We start from the raw sequence: 14,218 nt of genomic DNA, 5'->3' as shown, positions 1-14,218 counted from the left end.
CTGAACCATAGGAAGTCTCCTGGCCCATGTCTCAGGGAAGCAGAGGCAGTAAAGGAGCCCCATTCCAGAATAACAATTGGCACATCCCTCGTCAGGATTGAAATCGATCGTTCTCAGTAAATATGATTGGTTGATTGTATTTATTGAGCAGTTACTGTGGGTATAGCACTGTGCTAAGCGCTTGGGAGAGTACACTATAACAGAGTTGGTAGACACGTTCTCTGAACACAAGAAACTTACAGTCTAGAGGGAAAACAACTACATGGATTCCTTGGGTTTAAAAGAAATGCTCTTGGGCCCTGCTTGTTTCAGGATGGCACAAGTGAAACTAATGGTTTCATTATCCAGAATTCAGTGTTGTTCATCCTCAGTGTGGGCTTACTTTGAAGTTGTACTATTGGATGAGGGAAACATTGAACTGGAAACTCCTTGAAGGCAGGAAATGTGTGTCTTGTTATTGTTATCATCATCATCATCATCAATCGTATGTATTGAGCGCTTACTATGTGCAGAGCACTGTACTAAGTGCTTGGGAAGTACAAATTGGCAACATATAGAAACAGTCCCTACCCAACAGTGGGCTCACAGTCTAAAAGGGGGTCTAAAAGTTATTCTCTGCCAAATGCTTAGTACGGTGCCTAGTACTCAGAAGGCATTCAATAAATGTCAATAAATTTCTCTCATGAGTGAAATCAAAGTTTTTTGGACAGAACTCAGTTTTCATCACTGTTATTTTGGCATTCTATTACCCCTTCCTTAGCTATCTGCAGGTAAACTGGCAAGCAAAAATATTATTTCCCAGTGTTTTTAAGGAAAATAAGTACAATTTGAAAGATAACTACAAATTTACACAAATGAAAGCTATTTTGACTGGAATAATGCCATAATTGACTTAAAAATGGCTTAAATAAATGGAGTTAGAGGTACTTGAATACTCAGTGGTTTTCACAGGAAAATGGCCACTTCTGAAAATAATTTAGGTGAATAAAGTTCTAGAAAATTTTGGAATTTAGTTCGATGCTTCCCTTTCCTTTTTCTCCCTTTTCCCTCTCTCCAGACATGGGTAGTAGAGTCCCTGGATTTGACCATTTCATTTGATCACAGCAACACTGATATTCATAGCCCTTGGTAGAGCTATTGGGAATGAATCTGTGGCACTCTACCAAAGAGACCATCAAACTCCTAAACTCTGAGAGTACAAAGGATTAAGCTCTGACATCCTGATCACATATTAATTTTGAGAAAGAGCCTAGAAGAGCCCCCAAAGAGGGATCTCTCAAAAGCGATGTCCTACTGAGAGCTCACCTCCTCCAAGAGGCCTTCTCAGACTGAGCCCCCGTTTTCCTCTCCTCCTCCCCACCTCCCCTGCCCTACCTCCTTCCCCTCCCCACAGCACCTGTATATATGTTTTTACAGATTCATTACTCTATTTATTTTACTTGTACATATTTACTACTCTATTTATTTTGTTAATGATGTGCATTTAGCTTTAATTCTAATTGTTCTGACAACTTGACACCTGTCCACGTGTTTTGTTTTGTAGTCTGTCTCCCCCTTCTAGACTGTGAACCCGTTGTTGGGTAGGGACCTTCTCTATATGTTGCCAGCTTGTACTTCCCAAGCACTTAGTACAGTGCTCTGCACACAGTAAGCACTCAATAAATACGACTGACTGACTGAATGAATGAAGTAACCACGGAAAAGAGTGAGAGGACGGGAGCAAGTCTTCCCTCAAATGAGTCTGAACTCAATCTTCAAGATATTTATAATCTCTTTTACCTCTGATGTCTCCATTGCATTGAGGATAGAGCCACAGGCCTCCAAGTGAGAAAGATCTGGGTTCAAATTCTGCCCCTGCCACTTGTCTGCTATGTGACCTTGGGTAAGTCACTTCACTTCTCTGTGCCTCAGTTACCTCATCTGTAAAATGGGGATTAAGACCGTGAACCCCACTGCGATACAGGGACTGTGTCCAACCTGATTATCTTGTATCCACCCCATCACTTAGAACAGTGCTTGACACATAGAAAGCGCTTAACAAATATCATCATCATCATCATTACTCTGATAGTTGTCAAGGTTCAAACTTCTATGCACCAACAGCCAGTGTCAGTCTCTGTTATAGACTCTTGCTTCTTCCCCAAACCTCCCTCCTGGTATTTGTTAAGTGCTTACTATGTGCCAGGCACTGTACTAAATGCTGGGGTGAATATAAGCAAATCAGGTTGGACACAGCCCTTGTCCCATGTGGGGCTCACAGTCTCAATCCCCATTTTACAGATGAGGTAACTGAGGCACGGAGAAGTGAACTGACTTGCCCATGATCACACAGCAGATGTGGTGGAGCTGGGATTAGAACCCATGGCCTTCAGACTCCCAGGCTTGTTCTCTAATCCACTATGCTACACTGCTTCAGATTTCCACATTGAGTGAGGCCTGTGTCCTCCCATAAACCCTCTGGTCACAGCCAAACTGAGGAATTCAAGAACACAAAACCCAAAAAGCAGAGGATTTCAGGAAAACGCTTCATGTGTGGGGATGGATGCGAAGGCTTTGATTTAGCGACAGGTCCCTTTTGAAGCTGGCTCAATATGGGTTGCTTCTGACCAGGCAGTAAGTTTGGCATCTTAATCTGCCCCGAGAACTTGGTATCCTGCTCTTGCTCGTTCTCCTCACATGTCCACCTCCAGAGATGAGGTGCTGAGTGCACTGTTTCAATGTTGGTGGTCTGACTGTATCTCACTCCCTTCTTGTCTCTGATCCTGTTCTGCCACTTCTTCTACCAGCATAGGTGACACTGGCAAAACTTCTTTAGAAGTTGAATATAGAATCTGTGGTAGGCTCAAGTCTCCCCTCTGGAAAAGAGGTTGGCCCTGAAGAAGGAGTCTCTGGTCAGGAAAGGTGGATGAGCAATGGGCCTGAGAATTCAGGATGGAAAATCTGTGCAGTGGAGTTGTTGATAAGGGGTAGAACCTTGAACAGCTCCACACTCTCTCATCCTTGTCTGGCTTGTTCCTGCTGGGGCATGGAGTGTGACGAGAGCAATTAGGCAGATCGGGGGTGCAACCCATTGCTAAGTGAATGTGCGGGTCTTCATCTGCATTAGCCAGCTACAGGTAAGAATATTAATGACGGTATTTGTTAAGCACTTAGTATGTGCCAAGCACTGTTCTAAGCGCTGGAGGACTGGGGGAAGCACTCAGGTCTTCTGATTCCCAGTGCAGTGCTTATTCCACCGGACCAGCTGCAGGGTTCATATTGGACACAACACTTGTATATTCTTTCCCAGTACATATTACAATGCTCTTCGCACAGAAATTGCTTCAACTTAAGAATCCTAGGGTTTGACCTGAATCCTGTGGCCAGGCCTTTCCCATCAACCAATCAATCAATCAATCAATCGTATTTATTGAGCGCTTACTATGTGCAGAGCACTGTACTAAGCACTTGGGAAGTACAAATTGGCAACATATAGCTAACCATTTGATTCTCTCATGTTTGAAAGAGCCTGTAAATTCTGGTCACTGGGATTGCCCACAGACTAAATACCCAAATCACAACTCTACTCTAGTTCCGGATATTTTGCCTCACACAGTTCTGTGCCTCTGGTTGCAAAAAGTCCTTTAAGACTGAGGAGGTCCGAGTCCATCGCTCAGCTTTGGATAAGGAACCGGGACTTAGGGAGCTCAAGGAAATTTGGAAATTGAGATGAACAGGCCCAACAATAACCTCCCTTTGAGAGCACCCCACTCTATCCCTGAATGTGTCTGATTTGGTATCACCCTTGTTGACTTTCCTTAGTGTGAGGTATAGGGTACGGGGAAGAGCAGGAAGCTGTCACAAAACAATGGGAGGGAGAGATTATGGTTCAACCCTACCTCCTCTACTCCACTTTCTGTCTTTGAACATTCATTCATTCATTCAATCGTATTTATTGAGCGCTTACTGTGTGCAGAGCACTGTACTAAACGCTTGGGAAGTACAAGTTGGCAACATACAGAGACGGTGCCTACCCAACAGTGGGCTCACAGTCTAGAAGGGGGAGAGGCTGGAGCATGTTGGTAGCATGTATGACTAGGAATTCTGTTCTCCCAGCTGTAGCCTCTGGGCCTCTGCTGAGAAAGTTTCCTAACAAACAGGATTCAGGCTGCTGGGCTGAATATCAGAAATAATGATAATAATAATGATAATGATAAATAACGGTGGTGGTATTTGTTAAGTGCTTATTCTCTGCAAAGCATTCATTCATTCATTCATTCAATTGTATTTATTGAGCGCTTACTGTGTGCAGAGCATGTACAAAGTGCTTGGGAAGTACAAGTTGGCAACATATAGAGATGGTCCCTACCCAACAACGGGCTCACAGTCTAGAAGGGGGAGACAGGCAACAAAACAAAACATGTGGACATGTGTCAAGTCCTCAAAATAAACAGAAATAAAGCTAGATGCACATAATTAACAAAATAAATAGAATAGTAAATATGTACAAGCAAATAAATAGAGTGATAAATCTGCACAAACATATATACAGGTGCTGTGGGGAGGGGAAGGAGGTAGGGCAGGGGGATGGGGAGGGGGAGAGGAAAAAGGGGGCTCAGTATCTCCATCCCACCTGCCATCACACTGCTCTGAGCACTTATCCGCTCTCACCTTGATTACTGCATCAGCCTCCTCGCTGACCTCCCTGCCTCTATCCTCTCCCTGCTCCAGCCTAGCCTTTATTCCGCTCCCTGGATTTCCTAAAATGTTCTGCACACATTTCCCCGCTCCTCAAAAACTACCACTGATGAGTGGTGTGGCCTGGTGGATATAGCCCAACCCTGAGAATCAGAAGGACCTGGGTTCTAATGCCACCTCCACCACTTGTCTGCTGTGTGACCTTGGGCGAATCTCTTCACTTCTCTGGGCCTCGTTTTCCTCATCTGTAAAATGGGGATTAAAAATGTGAACCCCATGTGGGACAGGGACTGTGTCCAACCTGATTAACTTGTATCTACCCCAACCCTTAGCGAGCTGCCTGACACATAGGAAGTGTATAACAAATACTTTCTTTTTTCTTTTAGAAAAATAAAAGGGGGGTTGGGGGGGGGGGGGGGGGAGACCACACGTCTCTTCACACCAAGCGGAAAACCCTGAACATTGGCTTAATCAGCCTCCTCCATCTTACCCATCCATTCCCCTGTCCCATTCCACCCCAGCTCACACACTTGACTCCTGTCAAGCCATCCCACTCATTATGCCTTGCTTGCCCCATCTGAGCTAAGCTAAGCACTGAGCTAAGTCCTGGGGTTGATACAACACAATTAGACCAGAACACAAGGGGCTCACAGTCTAATGGGGACAGAGAACAGGTACTGGATCTCCACTTTACAGTCGAGAAAACCAAGATCCAGGAAAGTTATGTGACTTGCCCATGGTCATATAGCAGGTAAACATGTGATTAGAATTCAGGACTCTCAAGGCCCATGCTCTTTCCACGAGGCTACACTACTCCTTGGTGAAACCAGGAGCACAGAGAGACTCCATGGCTTTATTTGCCCATCCCAGCTAAGAGGGCACTATGGGAATTCTTCATCCTACACTGTATCTCTGGGCAAGTCACTTAACTTCTCTGTGCCTCAGTAACCTCATCTGTAAACTGGGGATGAAGACTGTGAGCCCCACATGGGAGAACCTGATCACCTTGTATTCCCCCCACCAGCGCTTAAAGCAGTGCTTTGCACATAGTAAGCACTTAATAAATGCCACCATTATTATCTCTGGGCAATAGGGACTATAAATTGTCTCATTTATTGCCTGGGTGGGGGGATCAACCTCACTTGAGTTGTTTTTTTCTGTTCTGGATGCTTGTGTCTGCGACAGACAAGGCATGTCATGATCCAACTCCAATGTCTTCCTACTGTGCTGCCCCATGGCTTCAGGAGAAGGCCAGTCTAGACCACTGTTCAATGCTGGCCTGCATTAACAGAACCACCTCCACCTCAAAGCTAAGGAAGGACATCCCGGGACGTAGTGATCAGCACCGCAGGACAGGGTAATTTCCAATAGGCTTCTTCTCTCCCCCAAATTTCATTATATTTTTCTTCATGGGTTTTTGAATTTCGTATCCCCATTTTGTAATGCTGCATTCTGCTGTCCTTTTAAAGCATCCATTTGTATGCATTTATTCTGTTTTATCTATTGTTTTATCAGGCCGTTTCAATATTCTGGTTCTACAAAAGCCTTTTCCCCTTACTCAGGAACTGCAGTCTGTAATAATAGCAATCAAGACAGTTCATTCTGACAAATGTGTGTCGAGAAAAAAATCCTGCTGTGACTTTGAAATATTGAAAGTGACTGGTAATATAATGTGCAGAGCAGGAATACATGCATACAAATGGGAGTTTCTGCTGAGCACTCAAAGTCCAAACTGAACACAGCGTCGGAAGCCGGCAGCCGGAAGGAAGCCCTCTCTGTTGGACATTACAAAGGTGAATGACTGACTCAGGCTGCAAATGTGTTTGAGGAACACAGAGCTGAGTGGAGTGTGATTGTACCATTTCTCCTGCCATCTCTGAACAGTTGTTTGGCCAGAAAGTAGAGCGGAGTCATGCTGCCTCCCTAGTCCTCTGTGGGGAAATGTGAGCTGAGTTTTTAGAGATAAGAAAGGTGGCAGAGAGCAGGCCCGAGCCCAGGTGGAAGATGTGGTCATCCTGAAAGGAAGCAGGGAAGCCTGACAGTGGGCCATGCCCAGCTCCCGAGCACCGCAGACCGGCTGATTAAGAGGCTAATGCGATGAAAGATCGTCCAGGCCGGCTATTTGCGGAAACGATTGCTTCCCTTTTTAAAGCTTTTTTGACATTTAAAATGGAGTTCTCTGAAGCAATGGCTAATAAAAACGAAATCCTTTTCTATCCTTCTAATATTTGAACAATCACGGTTGACAAGAACGGTTTTATTATCTACCAGAGGCTTTCGTGATTTTGGGCCCAGTTGTTCTGAAATACACGCTAGGCTTGTAGGAGAATTGGGCAGATTGATTTCACATTAATTTTACTGGGAATTCAGTCTGACCTCATCTGAGAAACACATCAGACACTACACAACAAGACTAAATTGTCTCACAAAAGGACCGGCTAATCAGTCAAACTCATGGCTTCAAAACTTGAACTATTTTGATCAACTCTCTTTACGACGGGAGCTACCTCTTCCTAAAAGAAACAGGTACCATAGGTTTATGGAAAGTGAACTTGGAGATGTCTATTGTGATTTTCCTGAGGAGCAGACAGAACATCAGATGGCAGGGCACGATTGACAACCCCGAAGCCTTGGAACACTGTCAGCTCTTGAGCAGTGAAGCAGTGCTCGTAGAACTACAGCTCCTAGGGACAGGACATAAAACAAGAATAGCTCCCAGTAGAGGTGCCAACATTTCATTCTGAGTTCAGGGGTCAAAGGAGGGAGGGCATTTTAATGGGAGGGGCAGGATGGGGACCGAGAGAAGACAGGCTTCTAGTCTATCTTACTAGTCCAGACAGCCACCATTTCAAACATTTTCATACCTTACTGGAGACTCTCATGTCTTTTCAGAAACCTATGATGAACAAAGATGGGTATCCAGTTCTAAAAGCCATAGGGGGCATGACTGCCTTTGCCCTCTTGGAGAAGGTACCTATGGCTAACAGCAGGATATTCATGAAGCTGATGTAGGGTAGACTGAAAGAGGGCATGAATGTGCTGAGCAGGACAAATAAATGATTTAAAGACAAAGAGAAATGCAATACCAAGCAATGCATCCTAGCACTGGACCGTTGGAAGACCCCTACAGTGGACAGACCAAATTAGTGTTTAGCAATTTGGAAAGGTGTTACTCTCCCCAAATGATGATACTATTTTCTTTAAAAGTAATTAATTTTACATTTTCTTATCTTTAATAATAATAATAATGATGGCATCTGTTAAGCGCTCACTATGTGCAAAGCACTGTTCTAAGCGCTGGGGGTGATACAAGGTGATCAGGTTGTCCCACGTGGGGCTCACAGTCTTAACTCCATTTTACAGATAACTGAGGCTCAGAGAAGTTAAGTGACTTGCCCAAGGTCACACGGCAGGCATTCATTCATTCATTCATTCATTCATTCATTCAATCAGAGCTGGGATTAGAACCCATGACCTCTGACTCCCAAGCCTGTGCTCTTTCCACTGAGCCATGCTGCTACTCTGCTACGCTGCTACTTTAAATAGTAGTGGTAAATTACAATAACTGACATTGCTTTTGGCATATGATCTGAGTATTACTTTGGAACATTTACATCGTGCTTATTTACTTTTTATATTCTTGTGAGTCTTTTGTGGTATTATATTTCCTTAGGTATCCTACTCCAGCATTAACAACTCACATTCCATTTGTAACACATTTTGTTACTCCAGTCTTGTCTGATTCGTTGAAATTTGATATTTATTGTTGTCAAGTTTTGCCCATTTTAAGTTGCTCATGTGAGATTCTGTCATTTTTAATCAATTGTATAAATGCTGCTTTTTGGTTCCTGAATTCCTTTTTGTTATAAGAAACCAAAGCAAAATGATAATACCTGTTGCAGTAGAAGCAGCATTTTCCAAAACCAGGGCATTATGTTGGTTGAATGCTCCTGTCACTTTTTTTTTTTTTGCATTTAATGGTCTTTTCTATTCTCACTGTATTATCATGTATCAAACATTATCACCTATCAAACATTGTCTGTATCAAACAAAAACTCCTCATCATTGGCCTTAAAGCACTCCATCACCTTGCCCCCTCCTACCTCGCCTCACTTATCTCTTTCTACAACCCAGCCTGCATACTTTGTTCCTCTGGTGTTAACCTTCTTATTTTGCTTTGATCTTGCTGGTCTCACTGCCAACCTCTGGTCTACGTCCAGCCTTTGGCCTGAAACACCCTCCCTCCTGAAATTCGACAAACAATTACTCTCCCCCACTTCAAAGCCTTATTGAAGGCATCTCTCCTCCAAGGGGCCTTCCCAGGCTAAGTCCCACTTTTCCTTATCCCCAACTCTCTTCTGTGTCACCCTAACTGGCTCCGTTTGCTCTTCCCTCGCTTCCTCCCAGCCCCACAGCACTTACGTATAGATCTGTAATTTTATTTATTTGTATTGACGTTTTCCTCCCCCCAGTTCTAGACGATGAGCTTGTTGTGGGCAGGGAGTGTCACTGTTTACTGTTATACCGTTCTTTCCCAAGTGCTTACTACTGTGCTCTGCACACTGTAAGCACTTAATACAATTGAATGAATGAATGAATCATTTGTGCATATTAGATCCACCACAACCAAATTTTGGTTATCCTTTGTCATCTAGCCATTGTTAAGCTCTTTTACTGATTTTTAAAAATCCAGTTAATCACCTTTTGGTAGATTTAACCATTTTTCATGGTTCGAGCTGCAAAAACGGCTTCTATTATTCAGCTAGAGTTCCCAAATTTCAGTTTTGACTCAAGTTTTGTGGGAATGCTAGAGAAGTTGTAAAAGTTTCATATTCTGCTTGAGACCTCAATTTCAGGATTCACTTTTTTCATGCTCTGATAGATTCAGCAGAGGTTGACTGAAACCTGAGGAACATCATGTAAATTCAGTACTCTTGTTGTCAGGGACCAGGCAAAATCTTGTATTAATTTTTTCCAGTCCTGAGCAGCATTCACTATCAGTTTTAAATTGCTGTTCTGTCTCTAACAAGAGATCTTTCTTTACTTCCAAATACCCAGTGGGTATTCAGTTCAGGTCTGGAACTATATTGTAATGTTTTCCCTGAGAAGCAAACCACTCATGCATGTTTTATAAAGCATAAAGAAAGAAAGCCATTTCCAGATGAAACTATTTTCAAGGGACTCTGTGGCTCAGTGGAAAGAGCACAGGCTTGGGAGTCAGAGGTCATGGGTTCTAATCCTGCTCCACCACTTGTCAGCTGTGTGACTTTGGGCAAGTCACTTCACTTCTCTGGGCCTCAGTTACCTCATCTGTAAAATGGGGATAAAGACTGTGAGCCCCACGTGGGACAACCTGATCACTTTGTATCCCCCAGCGCTTAGAACAGTGCTGGGCACATGGTAAGTGCTTAACAAATACCATCATCATTATTATTATTAAGCTCTGTGCTCTCCTCTCTGCCTTTTGCTGCTGAACTTTCAGAGTCCCTCTAGAACATTCCCTTCCTTAAAGGGTCCCTATCCTAATATCCATCTTCCAAAAAGGGCTGGGGTATGGGGAAAGGGGAAGACGGAGGGAGCGAGGGAGAAAGGAAGTCAGTAATAACTACATTTTATAAAAACACCTTATGCAAGATTGTTTAGATATTTCAACAACCTGTCATGAAAATGAGTTACTATGATTTCCTCTGAATTGTTCACTATGTTCCTGGGACTTCAGAAAAAGATATGGAGAGCACACCTATTGTCTTGCCTGTCTGACAACCTTTTTCTGGAACTTGTTCTTAATGGAGCTGCTTGAAGCAGTTCCATCTGCCCTATTCTAGTGTGTGCCGAGAACTACACAACCATTGGTCAAGGAAATACAGAATTCCAAGTTTAGGAGGGAAATAATAACAATAATACTGGCATTTGCTAAGTGCTTACTATGTGCCAGGCACTGTACTAAATTCTGGGGTGAATATGAGCAAATCAGGTTGGGGCTCACAGTCTCAATCCCCATTTTACAGATGAGGTAACTGAGGCACAGAGAAGTGAAGTGACTTGCCCAAGGTCACACAGCAGATGTGGTGGAGCTCGGATTAGAACCCATGGCCTTCAGACTCCCAGGCTTGTTCTCTAATCCACTATGCTGTGCTGCTTCAGATTTCCACATTGAGTAAGGCCCGTGTCTTCCCATAAACCCTCTGGTCACAGCCAAACTGAGGCCTATTGGGAAGGGCCCCAGGACCAGCCCATCCTCCCCGGGATGCCTAGAAATTGGTGTCTATCACTGGGTGCTTCATTATGGAACTCGTCAGTGGTTAGGACAGCTTGATGATCTACCACCAACTCCCCATATAGTTCAGCAGTTCCAATTTGAAAAGACTTGTATGTACCGTAGGAAGGTCCTGAAGGTTTCCTACAGAGCTCCTGGCTCACCCCAGAAGGAAGGGATTGTCACCCCGGCAGGGCTTAGTGGGTGAGTCACAGTCTTCAAAGGATGTGAGACTCAAAGTCAGAATCAGGGTCCCATTATTCACATTTTCTGTGGATTTCTGTTCCTGAATCCGGAAGGAGCTCGTTTTGGAGGATCTACTGTGTAGATCCCCTCTCAGGGTCGCACGTGGAGAGTTTCCAGTCCTCTACAAGTCTTGGCTACAGGAGGGAGAGTCAAGCAGAGGCCTAACCATTCCATTCCTATCTCTATGTTGCCGACTTGTACTTCCCAAGCGCTTAGTACAGTGCTCAGAACACAGTAAGCACTCAATAAATACGATTGAATGAATGAATTCCTAGCTTGGCCAGTGGCTAACAAGTGGAAGGCAATCTGCTCGAAGTCAAAACTCACCCGTGCTGGCCAGCAGCAGCAGGGGAGAGAGTCGAGGATGGAAACTCAAGTTTACCACACGGAAGGAGGCAATGGTAAACCATTTCCGTATTTTTACCAATAAAACTCTATGGATCCACTACTGGAACGATTGCAGATGGAGAGCGGGGCATTCAGGGAGAGATGTGTCCGTGGTGTCGCTATGTTTTGGAAACGACTCGATGGCGTAAGACAAAACAAGACTGTTTAGATGGTGGTCACAGGGTGTTTTGAAACACCTTGGCCTCTTTCTTATTCACATAGCTCAGGGCTCAAATATTCAGCTGAGAGAGGTTTCTCATGTTTATCAGATAAGAATCTACAATACATTACAGGTTTTTTAATAAAATAGTAATAATAATGGCATTTGTTAAGCGTTTACTATGTGCAAAACACTGTTCTAGGTGCTGGGGAGGATACAAGGTGATTAGGTTGTCCCATGTGGGGCTCACAGTCTTAATCCCCATTTTACAGATGAGATAACTGAGGCACAGAGAAGTGAAGTGACTTGCCTAAAGTCACAGAGCTGACAAGTGGGAGAGCTGGAATTTGAACCCATGACTTCTGACTTCCAAGCCCATGCTCTTTCCATTGAGCCACGCTGGTATTTATTAAGTGCTTACTATGTGCCAGGCACTGTACTAAGAGCTGGGGTAGATACAAGCTTATCAGGCTGGACACTGTGATCTTGGGCAAGCCACTTAACTTCTCTGTGCCTCAGTTCCCTCATCTGTAAAATGGGGATTAAGACTGTGAGCCCCACTTGGGGCAGCCTGATGACCGTGTATCTACCCCAGCTCTTAGAAAAGTGCTTGGCACATATTAAGCATTTAACAAATATCATTATTATTATTATTATTACATAGGGTTCATAGACATGTTCCTTGCCCACAGTGAATTTATAGTCTAGACGGGGAGACAGACATTAATACAAATAAATACATTTTGGATATGTATTTAAGTGCTGTGGAGCTGAGGGAGGGGTGCATAAAGGGTGCAAATCTAAGTGCAAGGGTGGCACAGAAGAGAGTGGGAGAAGAGGGGATGAGGGCTTAGTTGGGGAAGGCTTCTTGGAAGAGATGTGTTCTCAATAAGGCTTTGAAGGTGGGGACAGTGATTGTCAGGTGGATGTGAAGAGGGGGGATGTTCTAGGGCATTCCAGAGACTGGAGGGAGATGAGAATACCAAAAGGAATACCATAATTATTGTTATTATTGTGTGGTGCTCGGACTTCAGTCAGCAGGAAGCCTTCTTCTGCTCACAGGGACCCCAACTGGATACTGGCCTGATGAAGGGCAGCCTGGGATTGCCACGCCAGAGTGTTTCTGTGTGTCTATGTGGGTCTTGGCTGGGAAACACAGCTTCCTGGAATTTGGCTTCCTTTAATAATACTAATAATGATGGTATTTGTTAAGCGCTTATTATGTGCAAAACACTGTTCTAAGCACTGGGGAGGTTACAAGGTGATCGGGTTGTCCCACGGTGGGCTCACAGTTTTAATCACCATTTTACTGATGAGGTAACTGAAGCACAGAGAATTTAAGTGACTTGCCCAAAGTCACACAGCTGACAGTTGGCAGAGCCAGGATTTGAACCCATGACCTCTGACTCCAAAGCCCGGGCTGTCTCCACTGAGCCACGCTGCCTCCATGCTTTAAGTGCTGCTTTAAGTGGGAACACACCTGACCTGACTGTGCCTCTGGGGATCTTTTGCTGTGAGTTAGTCTGTGATGATGAAACCCCTACCACCGTCAGAACATATTTTTCTTCAAGTTCTCCACTCAAAACAATGACTTTTTTTTTTTACAGAGTTCAGAGGGAAGAGGTCATCTAGCACCGTCAATACAATGAGGGATCCAAATGAACGCACAAACCTCCAGGTCATTTCCCAGTCACCTAATGCTTCTCCTCCAACACACCAATGTCACCTGCTTTCCATGCCCCGATCTAATGACTGGGTTTTGTTGCGGTCACCCTGTTTAGTGCCAAAGCAGCTTACGTTTCCCTGCCCAGCCCTGGCTGAGCTCTGGGAAGTCAGACAGAGAGGGTATCCATGAGAAGACCACCTTGTGGGTTTTGATCTTAAACCCAGTGCTTTCCCCAGCTGGGAAAGCAGAACACAAAGCAGATGGGGCCACTGGAAGGAATTCCCGTGCTCTTCCGCCTGGGCCGGGGTCTGGCCTCCATCTTACCTCTGAGAGAAGACATCACGGTATGGACTCCCATGTTGTAGGGCAATGCCGTAGCCCCGGTCAGCCACTGAGTTGCCCACGGTATAGAAAGAGCACTCTGGGTCGTTGATGGCCACATACTCCAGCACGGCCGCATCCCACACGAAGGCGTAGTTTCCATGCTTCACCTGCCACGTGGGGAAGGGGAGACAAAGAGGAGAGGTTAGGATGGAGCTTTCCTAGAATATCTTGGGACAGTTGATGCGAGAGTCTGAGACCCCAGAGCTGGAAGAATAGCAAAGGGAAGCCTGCACTTATGGGACCTAACCTTCTCATTCCTGTTCATCATTTGCGATCCACTCTGATTTCCTTCTGGCCTAGAGAGTGGCTCCAGCAGGCCGGAGAAATCTGCCTCCCCTGAGCAGGCCACCCACTGGAGCTATTTTGGAGTGTCCGATATCAGCACTGCAACCATTTTCAAAAGGAAAATCATCAGTGGGAAAGCTGAGAAGCACCCAGGAAC

At 44.7% G+C, this 14,218-nt stretch overlaps 1 protein-coding gene across 2 annotated transcripts in view; it reads right to left on the bottom strand.

Moving 5' to 3' along the window:
* The window catches only part of GRID2 (glutamate ionotropic receptor delta type subunit 2), a 924,709-nt gene that overhangs the window by 69,767 nt on the left and 840,724 nt on the right, over positions 1-14,218 (bottom strand). For both annotated transcript variants that reach the window (XM_038755327.1, XM_038755326.1), the window contains exon 14: positions 13,717-13,883. In XM_038755327.1, coding sequence (XP_038611255.1) covers positions 13,717-13,883 — 167 coding nt within the window. The remainder of the gene's footprint in view (positions 1-13,716; positions 13,884-14,218) is intronic.

The sequence above is a fragment of the Tachyglossus aculeatus genome, chromosome 12, assembly GCF_015852505.1.
Source record: "Tachyglossus aculeatus isolate mTacAcu1 chromosome 12, mTacAcu1.pri, whole genome shotgun sequence".
Classification (NCBI taxonomy): Eukaryota; Metazoa; Chordata; class Mammalia; order Monotremata; family Tachyglossidae; genus Tachyglossus; species Tachyglossus aculeatus.
The sequence above is the reverse complement of the archived record's forward strand: the minus strand, read 5'-3'. Positions and strand labels throughout refer to the sequence as shown.